The sequence below is a fragment of the Gavialis gangeticus genome, unplaced genomic scaffold, assembly GCF_001723915.1.
Source record: "Gavialis gangeticus isolate Ggan-Ray unplaced genomic scaffold, GavGan_comp1, whole genome shotgun sequence".
NCBI lineage: Eukaryota > Metazoa > Chordata > Crocodylia > Gavialidae > Gavialis > Gavialis gangeticus.
Genome location: NW_017728993.1, coordinates 41,990,546 through 42,013,699, shown reverse-complemented (window position 1 = coordinate 42,013,699; position 23,154 = coordinate 41,990,546). Strand labels below are relative to the sequence as shown.

Sequence of the window (23,154 nt, the reverse complement as noted above, 5' to 3'; positions counted from 1 at the left end):
GGCCAGCTCTGCTGTGGAGCAGAGAGCCCCACCCAGCCCAAAGAGCATGTTGGGATGCTGGGGGAGTCTGGTTTATCCTAAACCAGCAAGGGGTCTGCGACACACATTGCATAAACCAGCTTGACCCAAATCAGTTAAGTCTGATACTATATTCAACCAAGTTTAAATCAAAATGGTTTTAGCCATTTTCAAACTGGTTTATGTGCGCTGAACATCTGTTCTGTTACAAGTTTAAATCAGTTTCTAATCACTTAAACCGGTTTATGTGTAATGTCTGTCCCTAGCCCAGAGGTGCTATGCCTGCAGGAGATGCACTGAATGATCCAGCCACCACATCACTGTTCCCTTCTGATGCACAGCCACCCACCTTTTGGTTTGCTTTGGCTAGCTGAAGAGAAAAAATGCCCATTAAAATTTCTGTAGTTGAGTTTCTTTCAGTGGCAGTAACTATTTCTAGTCTGTACATGCTACATGCTACAGCATGTCTGTACCCTTCCTAAGTAAAGCCCAGGAGTTCCACACATTTATTTCCTAGGTCTAAACAGTGGTCCTGACTTTAATAGCAACATGTAAGGGAGATAATTTTAAAGATATTAATGTTTTGTTTGCTGTTTGTTGCCTTTCAGCAGCATAACCTGTGGCTGCAAGGGAAGGCTAGTTCCAAGGGGATTTGTCTGAATTGTTGTGTGTGTCTGTCCATGGCCTTTTCTGATGCTGACATTAGCTACCACCTACAAATTTCTGAATGACCTGCTTGGGTTTTAAGAGCCAGTGCCGCCTTTGTAGGGAGTCAGATGAGCTTTCTGCATGGCAGCAAGCTGGGGATTCCATAACAAATTCCACACTGCAAACAGCTCAGGGCCCCACACTTTGACTCCTTTGAAAAGCTAGAGGTAAAATTGAGGTCACCAGGACCCATCCTCACGTACACATTGACAACATGCATTCACCCTGAATGGAAACAGGACAGTGCTTCAAAAGGAATGAACCAGGAAAGGGGCAAAGGTCATTTAAGCCAATCATCTTCTACCACCTCTTTATCTTTGCATTGCTCATCAGCTCCCAATTCCAGAAGTTCTGAAACTACAGTAGCAGAGGCCTTGCTGTCAATAAAGGAAACAGCCTGCATTCCCATCTCAGATGTGTATGTTTAAGACACCACACAGTAAATTCCACGTGCGTGAAGAAGCACCCTGTAAGCCACATTGAGAGCTCAGGTTCCAGATACCACTGGTTTATGGCAAGATAGATGGGTCTAAGGTTTAAAATGCATCCTAAGTCAGATTCAGAGCAGGCCTGAGCCAGTGTAACTGGGGTTGGATGCTGGTGTGAATGGATGAGCTGGCTATCAGATAATCATCTGCTACTACAACACAGCAGAGCAGAGGTCCAAAGACTGACTGGCATAGCATAAATCTGCCTTTGCTGACTGGTACATAGCAATCCCTCCTGCATGAAGCCCATTTTGCTGCTCAAAGCTTCTCTATTAGCACTGTTTAAGATGTCAGCCCTGAGTGCCTGATGTGTATGGCTCACAAGGAGGACAGGCCTCAGCCAGACAGGTTTGGCTACACTTTGACACTAACTTCCTGAGTGCTGAAACACTGCGTGATCTGCAGTTGTGGACCACCCCTTCTTCCCTTCCCCAGTCTCCCTCTCACCACCACCACCCAAGATCCTTCAGCATTTTGTGTAAACCAACAGGATCTGAGGCTTTAAATTTCTCATCTCCTTGAATGTGTGTCTTTACGCTGCCCAAGGGCTTTGTTTACTTCAGAGAGTGTCTGTTTTCTGTAGAACATCATAATTCATTATGATTAGTTTAAAGACACCCTGGGCAACACCCGTCTTAAGTGGTGCCTACCACTTAAGGATCCTGGGCTGAGCCTCTGCATTATGGTATACTTCACCCACTAGCATTTAAAGAAGGTTTTCTTACCTCAGCTAGCAAAGTGTTAAAAGAATATACAGCTGGGCAGATGACATAAGTGGTAGATTTCAGCTCAGCTGGAAGTACAGCCTTGGTACCTGACTGATGTAAACCCTTCGTGCATCAACAGACAGTGATGCCACAACAGTCTATTTCTGCCACAAATGAACAACACGTGTCTGTACCCTGGCAGCAGTAGGGACCACATTCAGCTTCCCCTGGCCAAAAGAGTTCTGTCTCCACAAATTACTGCAGTGCTGGGCTCTGCATCTCCTCTTGCTTATAGAGTTAACCTGAACTAACTCCCCTGAAATTAGGGCGTTTATCTCAGCCTAAAACTGGAGCGAGCTGACAGTAGGGCCCTGGTATTTCATGCTGTAGTTTACATTGTTTAGGCACTGCTGCTGCTCTGTGTGTGAGATCTACAGCCAAAGTCTGGCTTTCATTCCCTCTTCTTTCTTGATTTCTTCCCTTTCCAGTGAACCCCTTTTTTGAAGCTGAACCTTCAGACCTGGTCCCAGGAGTGTGCATACAGAACTTGGTGAAGATATTTGGAAACAGCACAAAGCCAGCAGTGGATGGAATAACTGTTACTTTTTATGAGGGCCAGATCACAGCCTTCCTTGGCCACAATGGAGCAGGAAAGACAACCACCCTGTAAGTGTTTCAGTGTTAGGGGAAGCATTGTCTGTACCAATTCAGGACCACTGCTCTACCACTTTGTCCCTGCAAGTGCTATAAGCAACTTGCTCTGTGTCTTCCCCTAGTATCCATCTACCACTTCAGCAATTAGCTTGCCATGTAAGGTCAGGCTGTCCCATTCGGGAAAATGCTGACTTTTAGAAAAGAGAGAAGTATTCCAGACTAGCTAAAGCCCTGGGAGAAAGGAAATGCATGACACAGACAAGTGGAAGTAAACAGGGTGGGGGAGGAAAAATCCCTCCAAAAGATTCAGCTATTTCCTGGGTCAAGCCTCCATGAGCACATTAAAACAATGGGGTTTCTGGTGCTTGAAAAATAATGTGGAACTATAAAACCAGCACAAATGACACAGTTTTGGTTTGGATGCAGTTCTCTGGACACTGCTACAGATGCACTGAAATCCATGTTGCCTGATCTTTGTGCCCAGGTGCTTATATTCAAGAGATTTAGGAGCTATTTATGTAATGTAGCTATGCTTTTCTTTGGTGCATTTTATATGCAAGGTATGCACCCGAACTAAAATATCTCCTTAGTCCCAGAATAGTAGAGTTCCGGATAGTCTGAAACTTAGGTATCTTTTGGTTCCTTTGAAGCAAAAAATGCATATTCAGTGACACTGACATGTTTTACAATTTTGTCTTTTTTTTCTTAAGTTGTTCATTTCAGATAAACCCTAAAAAAAGAAAGGCCTCATTATGACTTTTTAAAATGAAATGCTTATTTTTTTTACTTAAATTAGCTTTGTGTTCCTTTAATTTAATTTTTAAAAATTAGAATTGCTTCAAGCCAAATCACTCTTTTCAACTTTTTGCTTTTCTATAAATTCTGAAAAAATGTCATTTTCAGTTTGACCTAAACCACATTATCTTTCAATATTGTTTTTGGTTATCAGCCAACTGATAAATCCATTATTGGCCCTGTTCTTGTAGCAAGTCCTTCCCTCAAGGATATAGCACACAGCCTCCTCTCAGTCTAGAACAATGCAGAGTAAAGGAGGGGAGTCCAACATAAATTGCAGGTAAGATTTTGGAAAATTACTCTTCATTCAAGGCCTCAAGCCATTCTTCTGGATCTCCGCCCCACTGGGCTCATTTTACACCCTGTTGACAGCATGTCTGGGGAAACATGTGGTGCACTGATCTGAGAAGTAGTGTTAAACCAACTCAGGCTAAACACTGTTTGGCCAGTCAGCACAGGCCAGATCCAAAAGAGTTTAAACCAAGTTTAAAATCAGTTTTCCAGCTTAGGTGAAGAAAGAAAAGCAGAGCCCACACTAACAGATTTTCTGTGCACATTCCTGGGTTCTCACATGTGTATTTTAGCTTCAGCTAAATAAAGGTAGGTGTGCTTACAATCAGTTTTGAGTTGTGTTTGATTAAGCTCTGAAATGAAAAGTCAACATACGCCACCTGCTGTCTTAATAAGAGATTTTTCCCTGATTTATGTGGAACCTAAGGGCAGCCTGTTGGATTTTTTTTCACTTTGTTCTGCTAGGTCAGTCCTGACAGGCTTGTTCCCACCCACATCTGGAACTGTCCTGGTTGGCAGTGAGGATATCCAAATGCACATGGACTCTATTCGACAGAAAATAGGCATGTGCCCTCAGTACAACATTTTATTCAACCAGTAAGTACCATTTGATGCCAGAAACAGGGGTCCCAGTGTGGATGGTTGGGATATATACAAAGCCTGTGCTGTTCCCTTTTGCTCTTCTGGCAGGAGACGTAACTCACAAACAGATGACTCCTTCCAGTGTTAATCATCTCTAGGGCAGATGCTGTCTCACTTTTTACATGGTTCCTGAATCCCCTCCTTCCTCTAACAGGGATAAACAATGTTGTGGTGGGAGGATGACGGTATCCTTGGTATAGACACTGGTATACAATGTTCCCTCTAAGGTGTAGTGATCCATGAGCACCCCGCTTCAGTCTGTGAGCGCGTTGCTTCGGTCCATTCCCGAATTGGTCCTGCTTCCCCCTTTAATATTCCACGTGTACCAGATGCATTCTTTAATATTCATCTCACTCTATTTATTATCTTGTTAGATGTTTTCTTTAAAGGCCCAATTCTGCTTTTGATTTGCATTGTTGTAAATAATAGAAGAAACTAGCTGTAATACCCACATGCTACCTTGTAATCATGTCTATGTGGCCAGGATTAAGACTTAATTAATACTTAAATACGGGCAAGCATTTGAGTTCTCTGTCTTCAGCTACCAAAGAGCTGACTTTGTCTCCAGTACCTTTGTTACGTGAAGTGTGTACCTCCCTGTCACGTCTCTTGGACCCACATGCAGGGTGCACTCTGCCTGCTTCCCACCTCCGTGCCTCACAGCAGCCTTTGAAAGCAGCATGGCGCCACGTGCAGACATCCCACTGCTGGGCGGATCAGGAGTGAGGCCCGTGGCATCACTTTCGAAGGCTGCAGCGAGGCATGAAGGCGGGGAGCAGGCAGAGCATGGAGGGCCCGTGGGTCTGCCGGGCTTTGGCACAGGAGCTGTGGGGCTTGTGGCACAGGGATGAAAGCTAAGATTGGGGTGAAGCCAGCGGGGCTTGGGGCGAGGCTTGCCTGAAAGGGCCGGGGAGTGGAGCAGTTCCCTGGAGCCAGTGGAGTCTGTGCAGTGCTCAGCTTGGTCCCCGCCCCTGTCTTGCCTTGGGGAGAAGCCGCTGTCTGCTCCGCGCTGCAAGCATGCAGGAGGAAGGGGTGGGGGCAATGATTGCCCACTGATCAGCAGCCCAGCCCCTCACAGGCTGCTGTGGCTGGGGCTGCGCTCTCCCTCCCCACAGGAATGGTGGTGAGGAGCAAAGTGGAGCAGAGCAGCCCCCGTGCAGCCGAACAGGAGGTGTCCTGTGCCAGCCCTGGCACACCGCATTAAAAAGTTACTGCGTGGCAACATTTTTTATTCCGCACGGTCGCACACATGCGCAGCTTAGAGGGAACCTTGCTGGTATCTCCACTGTGGATTGTGTTGGGAAGGGCTTAGAATGAGGATCCAGCACACTCTAGTCTGGGGCATGGCCCCCAAAGGATGTAACAATCTTTGGCTTAATATGTGCTGATGGTTGCAGATGCCATTTGGGAAAGACAGGGAGGTGGAAGTGTAGCTAGAGCAGTGGTCTCCAACCTTTTTAAGTAGGAGGTCACCTTTGGCATTTAGAAGCAACCCAAGATCTACCATGTGCCATTACCCCCCCCAACCCAGCAGGTAAGTCTGTGGGGAGGGAAGTGGGGGGCAGACCAAGGTAGAGGGAGAAAAAATTATTTGGGAGCACACCTCTCCAGCAAGTAAGTCCCACCTGGCCAGGGCCCCACTCAGTTTACCCTTGTTCCTGCCTCTGCGACACTGTCCCTCACCACAGGAGCCTTGATCTAGCCCCTGCCCTCCCCCACGGACTGACCTGTTGGGGTGTGCATGCACACAGGTACTCAGCCCTACCATCCTAGCCTCGGATTGACTCCAAGAGGCTCCAAGATCTACTGCAAGAGGCTCTGAGATCTACCGGTGGATCAAGATCCACTGGTTGGTGACCACTGAGCTAAAGTACAGTAGAGCTTAAAACACTGTACCATACCATGCTCCAGTGGTACCAAGGAGCAGGCAGCAAGCCAGTGTTGGCCATGTAAAAGGTAAACCAGCTCTTCTCTTCCAACAAGGGAATGTTATGGTGACTCGACTGCTACTCGGACAAGGAATTTGCTTGTTAATTTAAACTGTCTCCATGTCTTTGCCTGATTTCACAGCCTTACTGTAGCAGAGCACATCTTGTTTTATGCCCAACTGAAAGGGAGATCCAAAAAAGAAGCCGAGCTGGAGCTGGAGATGATGCTGGAAGAGATAGGTCTCCCCCATAAAAGGAATGAAGAGGCTCAAAACCTGTCAGGTGCTCAAGGACTTGTTCTCAAAGTCTTCTGTGCTTTCTGTTCTGTTCTGTTCAGTTATAGTTCTGTGAGGCCAAATCCTGCTGTAGCTGTGGCCACTAAATATTCCTTGGCTTTTCAGACAGACCCATTCACTGTAAAAGGATTGCTTAAGCAATAAGGGTGATAGAACCTGTCCTTAAAGCACCAGCTGCTAATGTATCTGAAGTGTTTGGATATTTATGCTGGATAAAAGCATATATTACTTTACCAAAATAAGTGTTCCCTTCATTAATCAAAAAGTATTCTAGGGTAACATTCCAAATGGCAACATTTTATCATGGTGCTGCTGTAGTGTTTTGGGTGCATACTCCAGGACAACAGGCTCTGGTGCCATAAATGAGCTGCAAGGGTAGATCCAGGGGGTGTCAGAACCTCTCCTCTCCAACCACAACATTTTTGAGACTGTAATGCTTCAGACACGCTAGTTTTGGCACAGGATACAGTACTTACCACTTAGTGCAGTACTACAGGAAAGTTAATCCCTGCTAAGAGACTGAGCTAATTAGAACTGATAAAGAGCTCCAGGGCACTTGCTCAGGTATGTCTGAAGCTTGCCAGGCCCCTGAGGAAGCTAGTCTGTGAAGCTGTGCAGGAGCTTGTAATCTGGGTTGGAGAGAGGCTGGCAGCAAGATTGCAGCTAGAGCTGAGGACATGAGGGCTGTGTAGAAGGCTGAGGGGGTAGTGGGCAGTGAAGCATGGACTGGGGTTGGGGTTGGGGAAGAAATTGGGTCCTCATGCTGTAGAGGATATGGGCCATGGGAGGCTAGGGTGGGCCAGGGGATAAAAAATGTGAAAACCTCTACTGTAGGACTGCTGAGTAATATTTGCACATGGGCTGTTCGTTTTATTGAAGCGGTAAAGCAGAATGTAATGCAATATTAAAGGCTCAGAGCTGATAATTGGTTTGGATAAATAGCCAAAAGTTATACTTCCCTAACCTCTTTTTTCTACAAACTTGAGCCAACATTATCATGTGAACAAACCTCAGAAGAGCTCCAGAACTTCTTGCTTCTGATCCTGGCTAGAACTGACAAATGGAGGAGTTGCATGAAAAGTAATGAAAATGTTAACCATCTGGTGGGAACCTCAGAAGAAGTTTGTGTGGTGGTTTGGGTTTGGGACATGTGTTCTGGATGGATCTTCACAGGTATCTTCTCTTATTGCAATGTGCATTGTTCTTCCATCTCATTCCTGCAGTTGTGCTTCTATGTTCTTATAGGTGGCTTGCAGAGAAAGCTATCAGTTGCCATTGCCTTCGTCGGTGAGGCAAAGGTGGTTGTCTTGGATGAGCCTACCTCTGGAGTTGATCCATATTCCAGGAGGTCTATCTGGGATCTTCTACTGAAGTATCGTTCAGGTAACCAGCTTAAGGGAAGAAAATGCTTTCTTTAGCCCTTCTCTGGTATGGCACATATTGCATAAACTGTCACTAATATAAGGGAATGACGCATGTAAGTAGATAAATAAGACCTCATGGTCAATCCATGGTAGCAGCGTCTGGAGACTGATTTTAGTGCAGAGCTCAATGAAGTCAGAGAAATGTAACAGTAACTGCATGTGAGGTGGGCAGTGCAATTCAAACCATGCTGAGAGGGCCCTGTTCACCTGCCCTCACTCACAGAGTACTGCCTAACATGGTAAGTCATCTCATTTATGTCAGTGGCACTGCTCACGCTGGAAGGGACTACTCACTCAGTGTGCAAGTGAGCAGAACTGTGCCTTAAATTGCAGATATGCCAAACCAGTCTGAAGAAGTGTGCATATCTTCTTGCCTACAGATCCCAGTGCTATAGAAGGAGAAAGCTTCAGCTTCCTTAAGAACCTGTGAAACACACAGATCCCCTACAGTTTCTTCCTGGTGTGGATGAGTGCTGCACAAAGACATCTTCTTGAAGGGCCTGATTCTGCCCCTCTTGCACCAAGTGGCACTTTCCTCTGTGATTAGCCCCATTGACTACAGCTGGAGTACTCTTGGAGCAAGGTGCTATTCAGAGAGATTTCAGAATTCAGGCACCATCTCTCTTTCACTAGACAACATCTCCAAGCTTTCTAATTCTTGGTTGCTGCTCTTTCCCACCATTATTGTGCCATCTGCCAGCTCCTCTTCACCTCTTTTAATGAGCGTTCACTTTTATATATGTAAATCTCTCAAGAGATTGGTCAATAATGGCCAACTGTGGAATGTGTTCTGTAAGGGCATCCTTGCCATGGGAACAAAATGTCTTGACCTGCATTTTTAGTGCAGAGATCAGAGAAGCTAGCCACACGATCCATCATCTTAATGGGACAAAGCTGTTGATGGTGGAGTTGTTACAAGCTCTTCATGCCCCTGAGTCTAACAGTGACATGTTTCTCTGGTTACATGTGAGCACCTACATCTGGAGCATCTTCTTATGCTTCATTTTCTCACCCCCACTTCACTGGCATTGCCAGCTTAAGGCCCAGCCCCTCAGTATCAGCTCATAGTGAAATCTTCAGTTCCTGTGCTTGGAAATGTAATGCTATGTTGACTAGTGTGATCTATGTAGAGTTCTGGCTGTAGTAGAGAACTGTAGTTTGTAGAGCCTCTGTGTACCTCCTCCTAGGCAGAACCATTATTCTCTCAACCCATCATATGGACGAGGCTGACATCCTTGGAGACCGGATTGCCATCATATCCCAAGGGAAACTGTACTGCTCAGGCTCTCCCATCTTCCTGAAGAACATCTTTGGAACTGGCTTCTATCTTACCTTGGTCCGCAAGATGAAAAATATCCGATGTAAAGAACAAAAAGATGTGGTAAGTACTCAGTGCCCTTATAACTTGCATAATTTGAAAAGTGCCAATAAATACCCATGGGATAATGCCAGAAGACAGAACTGCTGTTTGTTGTTGCTGTGCACAAAAGCTGTAAAGGGAATAAAGTAATGAAAAAAGGAGACACATCCTTACTAAATTATGGAACGATGGACATTTCGATGTTCATCCCTTAACAGATCTTCTCTGCTTTTATAAATGTATGTACACATTGAGGCTGGGCATATTATGGAAGACACAGGTGGGAGTGGGGCACCCAACTCTGGAATTAAATGCCAACTAAAATGCTGTACTATTGAGTATGTTAAATAGCTACCTCCAGAGTCTCTTTTTTCTTCATATGAGTCCATCTGCAGTGTGCTTCTGTAACACACTGGGCAATGGCATGATTGTATCTTTCTCTAGTGGTTGTCTCGGGAACTATAACAGCCTGCCAATTACATGGGACTAAAACAATTTCCTACATCTTAAGTAGAAGGGACCTGGATTGCTTCTGTTGCTCTAGGTCCTGTTTTATATTCCTAGTGGCCCCTTGGGTCTGCATACATGTGACCACTGCATATGTCACTTTCCCAAATAAATGTGTGTTATTTAAAATTCAGAGGGATTGCCAGGCCAGATGCAAAGTGGCATAGTATCATTCTCACAGGGAATATACTTGTTTCCTCAGTCATTCTTGCTTGCACTCAAGTGTCTTTAAATCTGAGTATAAAATGTTTGAGATACTTCAAGTAAAACAAATTTCTCACTGCCTGATGTCAGGTAAAGGCTGATGAAACCATCCCTGCTAGATAGTCTTACACACTGGCTTTGCATGTATGAAGCTCTTACTACCCTCTCTATATCGGTCCTAGACCCACTGCAGCTGTGACTCCCATTGTTCCTGCCCCTGCTCCAACTGTGCATCTTCACACAAGGAGGGAGCTCCTGAACAAGAACTGGATGGTAAGATTTGGAATTACTTGTGTGGTCCAATGCATAATCTTCTGGAGCCCAGCTTTTCCCCTTGCTGTACTGCCCCTTGCGCTTCACACAACCTGAGGGTGAGGTTCCTTTTCCCAGCATTTGTTTCTAGAGTATGATAAAGCTTGTTTGCAGTTGTGTTTATCTTACTGTGACAAACACCCTTTCTGATATATCAAAGGTCTCACACTTAGAACCATAAGTTTCGGTTCACCCTAATTGTAGACTGAGGGCTTTGAAATGGCTGTGTGTTAACATATGTGATTCAAGAAAGAAAGAAAGAAGCTTTAAAGCACAGCAAACAGGTCCTGGACTGTCACCAGTTTTTCTTATCTCTAAAGAGCACTAGTCAGTACTCCTAATGATCAAAGCATGGTGTTGGCAGAGCTAAAATAATTTCATGCTACATAATTCAAGTATCAGAGCTAGCCAGGATGCATCCCAGTCTAGTACACTATTAACAGAGATATCTGCATGTTGTATAATAAAAATAGACCACGCTTTTATGAAACACAAGCAACAACTTCTGGAAGTATTCCCAGAATGGTTAAATATTCATTTTCTGAACACTGTTTTGACTCTTCACAGGGGATCTGAATCAGCTAACAACCCTAATTCATCATCATATTCCTGAAGCAAAATTAATTGAAAACATTGGTCAGGAACTCATCTACCTTTTGCCCAATAAAGATTTTAAACAAAGCTCTTATGCCAGCCTCTTCAGAGAATTGGAGGAAACTCTGGATGACCTAGGACTCAGTAGTTTTGGGATTTCAGACACACCGCTTGAAGAGGTAACAGATGCTTCAGAGTATGTGTCAGTCCTTCCATACAACATTTTGGGAGCACTTCTGATACCAAACATGGAGCCATAATAATCCCCTTCAAATCCAACCTAAACTGTAATATACACAGCAGATCTTTGGAGATGGGAACTGAGCAAGATTCCAGGTCTGGTGCACATCAGAGCAGGACTGACCACTTCAGATGTTTTTCTTTTCATCTTTGTTTCTCTCTTCTCCCTCCACACATTTTTGCTTCCTGAGCGTTCTTGTGTGGGATCTTTGCTTCTGTAGTTGGAAACAGTTCTGAAGAAATACTTAGAGCTCTTTATTACAGAGGATGTATACGGGATGGGTAAAGTTTCATAGGTAGGATTACCCTATACATATTCCTAATCAGGAGATGCACATATCTTTACAGGTGTTTCTGAAGGTCACTGCAGGGGCTGACCCCGCAACACAGAACACAGGTAAGAACCCATGATACAGTATTTGACACACTTTTTTTGGCAAGTTCTGCTTTCCTATAGCCAAGTAAGAATGCACTTGAGAATTTCCAGCCCTATGCAACTTTATTTTTTCATTACATCTGGTCAGCTAATGATGCTGATTTAGGGTCTGATCCAATACCTAATAAGTTAATTGAAGTAACTGAATAAATGTTCATGTGCATTGTGTCTCTGAAGTGTAAGTGGTTTTGGCATCCACTTCAATTCCTGTTAGTCTGTTCATTGCAGATTTGATGAGTCCATTCACAGCCTTGTGTAAAATAAAAAGAATAAGGAATTAAGATTGGCTGTCTGCCTTTATTGTACCAGTAGACTATAGCAGCAGTTCAATAATTGTAAGCAAAACAAGAGAGTTATTGGAAATGTGTAGGTTTTGGATCAACTCCAAATGAACAAGGCTGAAATATCCTCTTCGTCTCCACTCATCAAAGTTAATTTGCACCCTGAACAGATCTAGGTTTTTGAAAAAGGGGGTGCAGATGGTGTAGTGCCTTATCACATGTAACATGACTCATATTTCTCCAATTAAATTGAAACTGGAAGCTTTACTAATATGCCAGGGCCCTAACACTATATTATTCAGTTTAAGATGAAAGCAAAAACAAATACAACTTTATTGGAATGTGCATTAATTTGCTAGGTTATATATTAAGTTTTAAAAGCACAACAAGCTAGGCAAACAATGATCAAAATAGTCAGAAGAGAGAGTTTCATTTGTCCTGTAGTCATTATAGTTAAATATACATCTCTTACACAGATTCATAAAACAAAATCTAGTCTTCTTGAGCATCTTGACAGTGCACCCAAGACTTTACTGTCAGTCATTTCTATACCAGAGTTAATATTACTACACCCGATTTAAAGTTTTTAGCTTGATCTGAAAACAGTCTGCAGGGCTGTGAAATAAAAGGACATTACCAGGAATGGCTAACAGACAGCAATAATGCAAAAGCAAGCATAGTTTGAAGAGTGGAACATCAAGACCATTAACAAGGAAAGGGGTCGGGTAGATTGCAGCGAGCCACAAAGTCAATTGACACTCTCAGCGCTGCCTGAATAGAAATGGTGCCGCCCCTCCCAGGCTGCTGTTTGGATAAAGCAGGAATCTAAGGTGTGCAGTTGCACCAATGCACCCCCCTAGATCTGCCCTTGATTCCCATGATCACTTCAATTTCCCAAACACAGGAAATGCTCAAGAAAATGGCTCTGCTCCCACAAGAATCTCCACTGAGAAAAATGAGAAGGCTGAACAAACCCCCTCAGCAGTGAACAGCACCTCTCAAACTCCCGTAGGCCTGGCAGAAGATGACAGTGAAGGCAAAGCCTCCTATCAGTATAAAGGTTTCCAGCTTATCCACCAGCAAATCAAGGCACTGCTCATCAAACGGTTCTGCCATGCTACCCGGAGCCAAAAGGACTTCCTTGCTCAGGTACTGACTCACTGCTATAATTGACTCTGCCCCACAGTGTCCTTAACCGCAGTGCTCCCTGGGACATCTCTATGAAAAGTGAGGGCTGTGGTGAGGACCGGTAACTATGCCCTTCTGAAGGATGTTCTGTTAACATTCCAGTTGTTCTTCCTCCTGTCGCTCTTGCTCTCTCTCAGTCTGCCTCTCTGTAGTTTTTTCAGTTGATTATCACTGACCCCAGGGTACTCTTTTGACACAAAACAGAACCGTGGCAACTAGTCTCTGCTGGTAGGACTGGAAATTAAATATCAGTGTTTAAGAGCCAGAGTGGGTCTCTGATCCATGTGACGTTACTGTCCCTCCTTTGCATGCGTGTTTTCTGAGCTGTACGCAAATGTATATGTAATGCTGTGTAATGTTTTTCATGTTTTCTTCAGATTGTTCTCCCTTCTAGTTTTGTGTTGCTGGCTTTAATACTTACACTCATTGTCCCTCCATTTGGAGAATATCCCAGTTTAACACTGCACCCTGGGATCTATGGACACCAGTTTGTTTTCTTCAGGTGAGAGGAATCATTTTTTAATTCCTGCTTTCTCCATAGCATTTTGGGCCTCTATGTTATTGCACCTAAGTGTCCTCTCACTTGTCTTAATGGAAATCAGGAATAACCCTAGTTGAGTCAGTTCAGTTATATTAGCATGAAATTGCTGTGAATGGAGGACCCAGCTCAACGGACCTAGTCTCTTGGTGTAAAACAAGAGTTCTCAGGCTTTTTCTTATTGTAAATGGTCTGTGTTCCTGACCCTGGTTTTGCAGTCTCCACAACTTACAAAGCAGTATTCTCTTCCTTCAGCAGTCCAAATGCAGTATAAAAATCTTTTCTAATAGGCAATAGAACTGCACTGTTAGCTCAAGCTGTAGAGTTCTGTGCTTTGATGTTAAAGATTCTTCTGATCTGCAATGAGGGTTGTTTGTACTTCGTTGCATGTGAATGAAATAGCTGGACAAAATTAAAATAAACTTAGTTTGATCTGATGGATGCGATTGCTTAGCTACAGTCTCCCATTTGGGGCAACTGCTGTTCATATTGCTGGGTATTAAGCACATTTATATATAAATACTGAATCTTCCTTTATTAGCTGCAGAAGCTTCAGACCTTATCACCCCAGGTCATCAAGCAGATTTTCTGTGCCTCCTGTGTGCTTGCTACCTCTCCAGTTTCATACAGTCCATAAATATGGTCACAAATAAATTTACATGGAAAACACTTGGTAAAGATACAGATCTTGTAGCACACACAGGGCAGAAAAGGTTTTCTTTTTAGGTCAGTTGGTCAAAAAACGAACCTCTGGAATCCATGTGTGTCCCAATTTGGATGGTAACTAGCATAAAGCCTCAATATGAAAGATTGTGATGCTTGTGAAGCTTTTATCCAAAGTAGCTACATTGATTACAGGGTGGAATAGCACAGTTTGAAAATTATTGCTGGACAGCAGCTGGCTCTGGCAGTGTTCTATATTCCAGTGTTATTGGTCCTGGTACAAGTAGGGTTCTCCAACCTCAGCATGATGAAAACAGGAAACGAACTTGCTTTGTTTGCTGAGTTTGTGTAACAACTTGTGTTGGATGGCTCTGAGGGGAAGATCTGTGTTTACTCATAAGATGTTCTTAGACTTATTTAGGGAGGATTTATTATGTATATTTAGATGCATGTTGAAAGTGATATCTTGTTAGGAGATAATGGTCATAGCTTTGTCTTTTAAATGCTCCTGGAATGTTGTTGTGTTTTTAATATCTATAATTTTGCCTCATTGCATATCTTCTACTCTTAAAAGATATTGCTTATTAGAATGAGACTGCTTACCTGGAGCCACCTGTCTACCTGTGTGATACTATCATCATCTGTTTTGTGCATTGTATTTTTGCACTCTGACATCTTTTTATAAAGTAAATCTTGTCCAATCTCCTTAGCAATGAGCGCCCTGGCAGCGAGCAGATGGTTTCCCTCACTGATGCCTTCTTGAATAAACCAGGATTTGGCAATCGCTGCATGAAAGAACAGCCTCTTCCGTAAGTCTCCTGTAAAATATTGTCCATGGGACAGTGTATCAAAGGAGGCATTATTTGGTCTGGCTTGTCAGTGAAACACATAAGTCATGTTTAGTACCAGAAGCAATCTCACCAGTTTGAAGACAACACTTATTAAGATATAATGTTATCAGATTAAGAATGAGTCACAGAATTATGTATTTAAACTAAAAGGTAGCAAATGCCGTTCTATGTAGGATCTTAGTTAGGCTCATAAAGAGTTGGAAAGCATGACAACATACACCTGTAGAGTAGAGCAATAAAGTAAAACAGTGATTTTCGAGCTTCCCCTGCCATTCACCACAGCCTGGCTCCCTCCTGTTTTCCACAGCTCCATGCCCTGTTCCTTTAATTCACAATGGCACAGATTTCTCTGCTGCAGTTGCTTACCTGGAAAAAGTGGCAGTAGAAAAGTACTTTGACTGAATTTTCAACTGTCCTCACTGTGATTTAAGGTGAATTACACTGTCTGCATTGACTCACAAGTTTACCTGGTCCTCCCTCTACCCTTGACTTGTGTGTTCCTTTAGCCTGGGCCTCCTCTCAGTAGCTCGGATATCCAACTATCTGGTCCTTTTCTTTGGCTGCTTCCTCAGTCTTGCTGCCTAGAAGCCCGATTCCTTCCTCCCCTAGACTCATTGTCAGCACTGTTTCCTCATCACCCATATTAGTGGGGAAGTGGAGCTCCAAATAAAAGGGCCGTGAAAGTACTGTTTGATGAGGGAGTGCAGGGAAAAAGTTGGAGTCAGGACTGAGGGCCAGGAGACAAGGTTCACATTGCAATATGCAAGTCACTTCACCCACCTGGGTCTCAGATCCCCATCTGCAAACTGGAGACAATAACATCAGAGATACGTTAATTCACTGGTGTTAATCAAGTGCTATGGGAGATAATCTTTTCATTGGTAACACCACATGGGCTAAAAAAAGCAAAAGGTGCAAATATCTGAGTTAAGCCATCATATTTTTGTGTGCTTATGAGCCAAATATATAGCTTGTAGCCTGTGAGCTGTATCTGTACACTGCTAAAGAGACTGTGTTCCTTTGTAACAGGAACTACCCCTGCAGTAATATGTCAACTGCCTGGAACGTACCAACTGTTTCTTCTAATGTAACCAACGTGTTTTGGGTCCGTACATGGAGCCCTGATAATCCTACACCCTCCTGCAAGTGCAGCACCCACAAGAAACTCACTATGCTTCCTGAATGCCCTCCAGGAGCTGGAGGCTTTCCTCCTCCTCAGGTATGGTTCAGCTGCCCCCAGTGCACTTAAAGCAGCCTGTTGTCAATAGGTGAAAGGGATGAGATGGTACATAAATGGCAGCCTGCATTCAGTAGGAGAGTTGGGTGTTCTTCCATGTTTTATTCACAGAAAAGCATTAGTGGTGTGTGGAATGGGCCGTATTCAATTCGGATTCAGCCCAAACTGGGGACAGAGATTCGATAAGTTGATTCAGATCACTGTCCCTGATTCAATTCAGCTGAATCCGAATCTGAAGATTTGATGCTGATTTGGAGAATCAGCAATTCACTTATAAACACAGCTTTAAATGCTTTTTCTACATACCTCAAGGTACAAGTCTTTTTCTGACAGGATGGCAGGTATATTTTATTGGGAGAGCTACTGAGCCCCTCATCCAGGATCCATGCTTACCCCAAATGAAAATGGAGTTCACTTTTCTACCATGTGCAGCACGGATATTTATTGCATTGTTCACTGAGTCCACACACATATTTTGGTGTGAGGCACTTTCTTCCTACAAACAGAGCTGTCTAAATAACTAGGTTTTCACTTTTCTGACAACCAAAAGAACTGGTTTCAGGTTGACTCAAAATGAAAACTTACTCGTTTTCCAGGTGAAAATATCACCCTCCTCCCATTTTATTTCATGAAACATTTAGCATTACTTATTTTTAAATCCTTTTTCATATATATGTTGGCTATTTTCAAAACAAAAATGGTATTTTGAAAAGTTTATCTCTTTTCTTTATAAAACACTAAAGCAAAACATCACAGGTCTTGCATCCATTTTCTTCTTTTTTTAGCTGATGCTGTTCACCAAATTCAACCTGAATTTGCAATGCTTTTTGAAGCTATGCTTTTTTTCTTTTTTTTTTAAGGAAAAATGTTCATGCCCCAGGTCAAATTAGTGAGATAGTTCTGAATCCTTTGAATCATTCAAAAACTTTGTGGTATTGCTATGGATACTCAATGGATACTTGGATACTTTAAACAGCACTGCTCCATTGTTTTGTTGAAATAAATTATGAAAATAAAGAAAACTGTGGGTTTTTTAAGATTTTATGAATCTGGATGAAGAAATTAACTTTGTACTCTTCATACCCTTGAAGAGAAAGCTTTGATTATTTTAATAAGGCATCCTGGCAAACAGCAGTGTAACTTTAATGATGTGCTTTGTGAGGAACTGAGTCAATCAGTTATCACTCTGACAGCTAAATTCTTGTTCTCTCTACATGGTTGACTTCTCCTCAAGCCTCAGCAAAGCACAGGTATTTAGAGTCTAAACGGGGTAGAATTCGCAGGATTATTCTTGCAATAAGGGTTATTTTTCTTGCAAGCTCCTGTGCAACAAAACCAGTTGTGTTGTTCTCCTAACAAACAGTTACTTGATGAGTTTAGGGGCAGTGACATTTACTGTAGCTGATTGGATTTTCTTTGCCTTTCAGCGAGTACAGTGGAGCACAGAAATTCTTCAAGATCTCACCTACAGAAACATCACAGATTTCCTGGTGAAAACCTATCCCACACTTATAAAAGGGAGGTAGGAATCATTCTCTGTGTGATGTTTCTGTTGCTTGTCACATCTTGCATATTATACTTTTGATTTGCTCAAAGTGTTGAACAGACATTAGCTAATCTGGCTGTCACCCTTGTGACCATATCTTACATTTGAGCCAGAGCTTAGTTTGACTCAAAGCTTAAAAAAATATGATTTTCATAGTACTTTTTCTGTTGCAGTTTGAAGAGCAAATACTGGGTCAATGAACAAAGGTAGGAAACTGTTTCATAAAATAGTGTAGTAAAAAAATAAGTAACAAATATCTATCTGTTTAACTCTGGAGCCTAAAAAAGGTTTCCCTGGACTGTGGCAGGTAGCACATGTTAGACAAAGAGATGACTGCAGAAGCTAGCATGTTGTGTGAGACAGCACTGAGGGCTTTACTGAGAAGTGTGGCTGTATTCACCTAGCAGATGCGACAGCAAACAATGAAACCCCCCCAAGTACATTCAGATTCTGTACCCTAGAGACAAACCAATGTGTGAGCCCAGTACCTGAGCTCTATGTGCCCTCTTTGTACTGCAGCAGTCCTCTGGTATGACCATATCCATAATAGTACCGAGGAGCATGACTTCTAAGAAGGGGTACAGCAGGGGTGGCCAACCTGTGACCAGGTTCCACAAGTGGTGTAGAGAGCCTCTGTGCGTGGCATTTGGCAGATGGGAGAAGGGACAGGCAGCACAGTGGTACATAAAACAGGAAACAGAAAGCAGAGCAGTAGACCAGAGGGGGAGCACGGGGTAGGGAACAGAAACCAAAACAGTAGTTCAGGCAGGGGAAGGGGATCAGAGTGACACTCAGGGAGGATGTAGAGCTAATTCATGGCATGTCTGCCAGAAACATTGGCCCACACTGATTTGAAAAAATAATATGAGCACTAGCTTAGCAAATACACAGAGGTAAAAACTATAATGTGAGCTCCATATTGTCTAGAGCTGTCTCTACTGGTACTTCATGGCCTACATGAAAGAATACAGGCAGGGAGCCCTCTGTACACTTATTCAGGATTTGCATGAAGGTGCCAGAAGCTGGTATTTGATGTAATTTAACCATCACCAACTGTAGTGAATATCAGCTTTACACTTTTGGTGTTCCTGAGATCAGCAGGCATAGGTCTAAAGTCAGAGACCAAAGACACAGAAGGCAATCAAAGGTTTGTACAGTCTCCTGCTGAATAATGAAATATATTATTATTCTTTTTGAGAATTGCTCAAGGAAATGGGCCTTGCATTCATGGAGTGTTTTCTATATTTGTCCATCACTTTTAACCAGTAGCAATCAGAAATCTTGTAACCAGTAGCAATCAGAGACCTGGATTCCTTCAGTGGATTTCTTTATAAATGTATGTTTGTGTGGGTGTAATACTGGTTATGGGATTAAACTGAAGTGCTCAGTGTGCAGACAGGGACATACTAACTAATACAATGTTTTATTTATTATGCACCAGTTGACATCAACATTTCTAGATGGCTCCTTTTCCTAAGGCAGCAGCAATCTGCTGTCCTACCCATTCTGTCCCCAGCCCACTTCCAGCTTTGACTTTAGTCATGTATCAATCTATTGTTTCTTCCATTAACACCTCATTAATACTTGAGATACTAATTATTTGTGAGGTGTTAGGAAAACAATAGGGAATCAGATGTTTCAGGTTTCCAACAAATGGATTATAATGTCAAATGAAAGGGGCAGAGGCAGAACTGAACCAGTCAGTGTTATAAATTGTTTTCCTCTATAGATTTCCAAGGTGCAATTGTCTTTCTAAAGGGGTCTCAGAATACTCCTTTAATCAGGTTAATTGCCAAAGTCATTCACAAGTTAATTTGGTTTTAGCATTTGTAAAATCTCTGAAGATTTATCTAGTTGGTCAGCAAGCAAGCAGACAAGCTACACATAAATTATGCTATGTATATAAAGAAAATATTCATTAAGAGAGTTCTGATTTTTCCATCAGTGTAGTTAGCTATAATATAAGTGATTGATACTAATATGCTCTACTGCCAGGTATGGAGGAATTTCTATTGGAGGAAAACTCCCTGTTCTTCATGTCACTGGAGTTCAGATTGCTGATTTTTTGAGAGATCTTGGCTTAATGCTCAATGTGAAAGGGGTAAGCCACTTTTGTCTGTTTACTAAGAAAAGCAAATGGAAGTTGTAAACCCGTCATGCTAACCCTCCTGCACACTGGCTGATTTTAGACTTTGTTGTCTTATTTTTAGGGCCACGCTTCAATGGCTGCTTCTAACGAAATGTCTGATTTCCTTAAGTACATGGAAACAGAAGACAATGTTAAGGTACTTGGTGAGAATAGTTTAGAAAAATCTATACCCTTTTTGAGCCAGATTTTAATCTGAAAGAAATGCTGTTTGGTGATAATAACCTTAGATAAATATCTTTTTTATCCTTAGATAAAAAGAGAGATTCATTATTATGCACAATTGTTATGTGTAATTGGGCTGTTCCATGCCCTTTTTAAGGAATATCCCTCAGGGGTTAAAAACCAGACTTTGTAAAATACATTACCTCACTACTGAAATGCTTGTTTAACCCCCTGTTTTGGAATGATCTCACCCAAATACATTGTGCTGCCTCTGCTGGGTCATTTCAGTCAGTCCACAAATCCCCAGAGCTGTGTTCATTCCTGCTGTCATTGCCCAATGGAAAAACAAACAAAAGGCAACTCATGTGGCATCCTGCAGCCCTGAGCTAATAGTGCAGGCTGCTTAATATATTTGTACTTTATGGCTCCTTTAGGTGTGGTTTAACAACAAAGGCTGGCATGCCATGGTCATCTTCCTCAACATAGCCAACAATGGGGTCCTGAGAGCCAATCTACAGAAAGGCCAATCCCCTGAGGAATATGGGATCACTGTTATAAACCATCCTCTGAACCTCACCAAGGAGCAGCTCTCTGAAGTCACCGTGTAAGATGCAATAGTCCACCTTGGTTCTTTCACTGGTTTATTCCCCTCTCCAACAGTTCCTTCAGCCTGTTGCCTCCAGCATGTTCAAAGGACATGCCTGAGAGTGTACGGCTGAATTTAGGGTGTGTTGCTTATGTGCCAGTTGCCTAATGGCTCTTTCCCTGCATTTTATTTTACTCAAATTGCTGTAAAGGTCTGGTCTACACTACAAAGTTTTGGCTGTTGGTTACAGAGTGTGAAAAGATGATATGCCCTCACCAACACAGACGTGTCAGCAGGACTGCTGGTCTGTCACAAGTGCATGCATGCATACCACAAGTGGCACAGGCAGTCTCTGTGCATGGCACACGGTAGGCAGGAGAAGGGACAGATAGCAGTAGATAGGGCAGAAAGCAGAGCAGCAGATCAAAAAGGGAAAGGGGATTGGAGTCAGGGATACAGGTTATAGCCATATAGTCTACAGGCAAAAGGAATCAGAACTCATGGTAGAATTGATATCTTTTATTAGAACAACTAGATATTTGCAAAAAAAATACTTTATTTGCAACCTTTCGGGCACACTTACCCTTCTTCAGGCATAGGAGAATGCAAAGATTGTAAATTCATATTTCACAGGACAGCTGAAGGTGTTGTAATATCTCCTGGTTGGAAATGTTCATTTTGTGCAAGGGGATTGGAGTGGCACTCAGGGAAGGTGTTGGCTGCCCACTGGGATATGCCAATGGGAGGAGGTTGCTGCCAACTTAGCTTCAGTTGATTGTGGCAGTCAGATAACTATGCCGATAGAAAAAAAAACCTTTTTCCAGTATGACCACTAGGCGGCTCTGTTGACATAGCTAGACCACCAAAGTTGTAGCAGCAGCAGCTCCATGCTGTAGACCAGTGTTTATCAACCTTTTTAAACCCAAAGCATCCTTCATTAAACTCAAGGTACCCATTGGAATGTGCCAGCTCTGAGTTTGTGCTTGTTTTTGGCTACAGAAAAATAATAGGGCAATTTGTCTGTTGCAAAGAATTCAGGGAGACCACAACAGGTCAGAATGTATTTTTAACACTGTGGATTCCTGTTTGAAATCTCTAGGTTTATCTTGTGAATCATGTTGGCATACCTAACAGTGCTAATATTGCATATCACCCTTGAAAGGATCTCAAGGCACCCAAGAGTGTCCTGGTACCCTGGTTGAGAATCACTGTTGTAGAAACTCCAGAATCTCTTCTGGTTTGTTCACCTCTCAAGATAATTTGTGGCTATTCCTGACAAGGATGTTCTCCCACCTCACCTACAGACCATCTCCATGGGTAACCCAACTATAGGTGTAGACGGGTGCCTGTGACAGTATCAATAAAACCCTATTTTAATGTCCTTACTCAAGCAGAGTAGCACATTTTTAGTAATTGGAGGTTTTCGGGACTATGTGTAGTTTAAGATGTAGCTCTTTCTAAAGGTGCATGTACTCCTGACATTGGGCCTTTTATTAACACACAGTGGTGAATATATCAGTTTGGCTGCACCTGCTGTGCTAGTGGCCATGCTGTGTCTCATGGCAGCATGACCTGGAGAGAGAGAATGAGCATCATGGGTGGGCTAAGGATAGATTGATGTGTGCACGTTAGTTGCAACCCTGAACATAACACAACAAAGTATACATGCCAGTTCCAGAATTTGAATAATTCTCAAGTTACCAAACAAGCTTGTTACTGCTGGGTCTAAAATTGCCTGGTGTTTTCTCAGTGATCTCCTGAGGGTATTAGGTGGAGCTGCTCACACTGGCTGGAGAATAACAGTGGCATTCTGTGTGGCATTAGCTGTCTTGCTCATCCATTTCCTCCCTCCTCCACTCTGTTGCAGACTGACCACATCAGTGGATGCCGCTGTCGCCATCTGTGTGATTTTTGCCATGTCCTTTATCCCAGCCAGTTTTGTTCTGTATCTGATTCAAGAACGGGTGACAAAAGCCAAGCACCTTCAGTTTGTCAGTGGTGTGACTGCTGCTGTTTACTGGTTAACCAACTTCTTTTGGGACATAGTGAGTAACTGTTAGTTCTAGCTCTTTGCTGAGAACTATTTCTTTATTTGGTTTGGCTTGGAACTTATAGGCTTGGTTAATAAGGTGGATCCCAAGCACTGCAGTGTACTCATTTAAAGCACTGCTCAGACAATTTGTGCTAAGGCTCTGCCCACTTCCTATTTATTTCAAATGGCTCAATTAAGTCTCATGCACAACTCATTCTTCAGCTAATGAAGCTGGAAGTGATGTAACCTCATGGGTTTTTAATGCTTATTGCAATTTTCTGTATCTCATTTTGCAAGCAATTGTATACTATTGTTTC

The 23,154-nt window shown here is 42.9% G+C and overlaps 1 protein-coding gene across 1 annotated transcript in view; it reads left to right on the top strand.

Annotated features, from left to right (window-relative positions):
* Window positions 1-23,154, top strand: part of ABCA4 (ATP binding cassette subfamily A member 4) — a 154,304-nt gene that overhangs the window by 95,636 nt on the left and 35,514 nt on the right. The window contains exons 20-37 of the mRNA XM_019501637.1: window positions 2,410-2,587; window positions 4,127-4,258; window positions 6,374-6,513; window positions 7,773-7,910; window positions 9,139-9,332; window positions 10,205-10,295; window positions 10,902-11,107; window positions 11,517-11,565; window positions 12,790-13,034; window positions 13,451-13,575; window positions 14,985-15,083; window positions 16,155-16,344; window positions 17,790-17,884; window positions 18,082-18,114; window positions 19,904-20,009; window positions 20,119-20,193; window positions 20,654-20,823; window positions 22,673-22,850. Of these exons, the coding sequence (XP_019357182.1) occupies window positions 2,410-2,587; window positions 4,127-4,258; window positions 6,374-6,513; window positions 7,773-7,910; window positions 9,139-9,332; window positions 10,205-10,295; window positions 10,902-11,107; window positions 11,517-11,565; window positions 12,790-13,034; window positions 13,451-13,575; window positions 14,985-15,083; window positions 16,155-16,344; window positions 17,790-17,884; window positions 18,082-18,114; window positions 19,904-20,009; window positions 20,119-20,193; window positions 20,654-20,823; window positions 22,673-22,850 (2,444 nt within the window). The remainder of the gene's footprint in view (window positions 1-2,409; window positions 2,588-4,126; window positions 4,259-6,373; window positions 6,514-7,772; window positions 7,911-9,138; window positions 9,333-10,204; window positions 10,296-10,901; window positions 11,108-11,516; window positions 11,566-12,789; window positions 13,035-13,450; window positions 13,576-14,984; window positions 15,084-16,154; window positions 16,345-17,789; window positions 17,885-18,081; window positions 18,115-19,903; window positions 20,010-20,118; window positions 20,194-20,653; window positions 20,824-22,672; window positions 22,851-23,154) is intronic.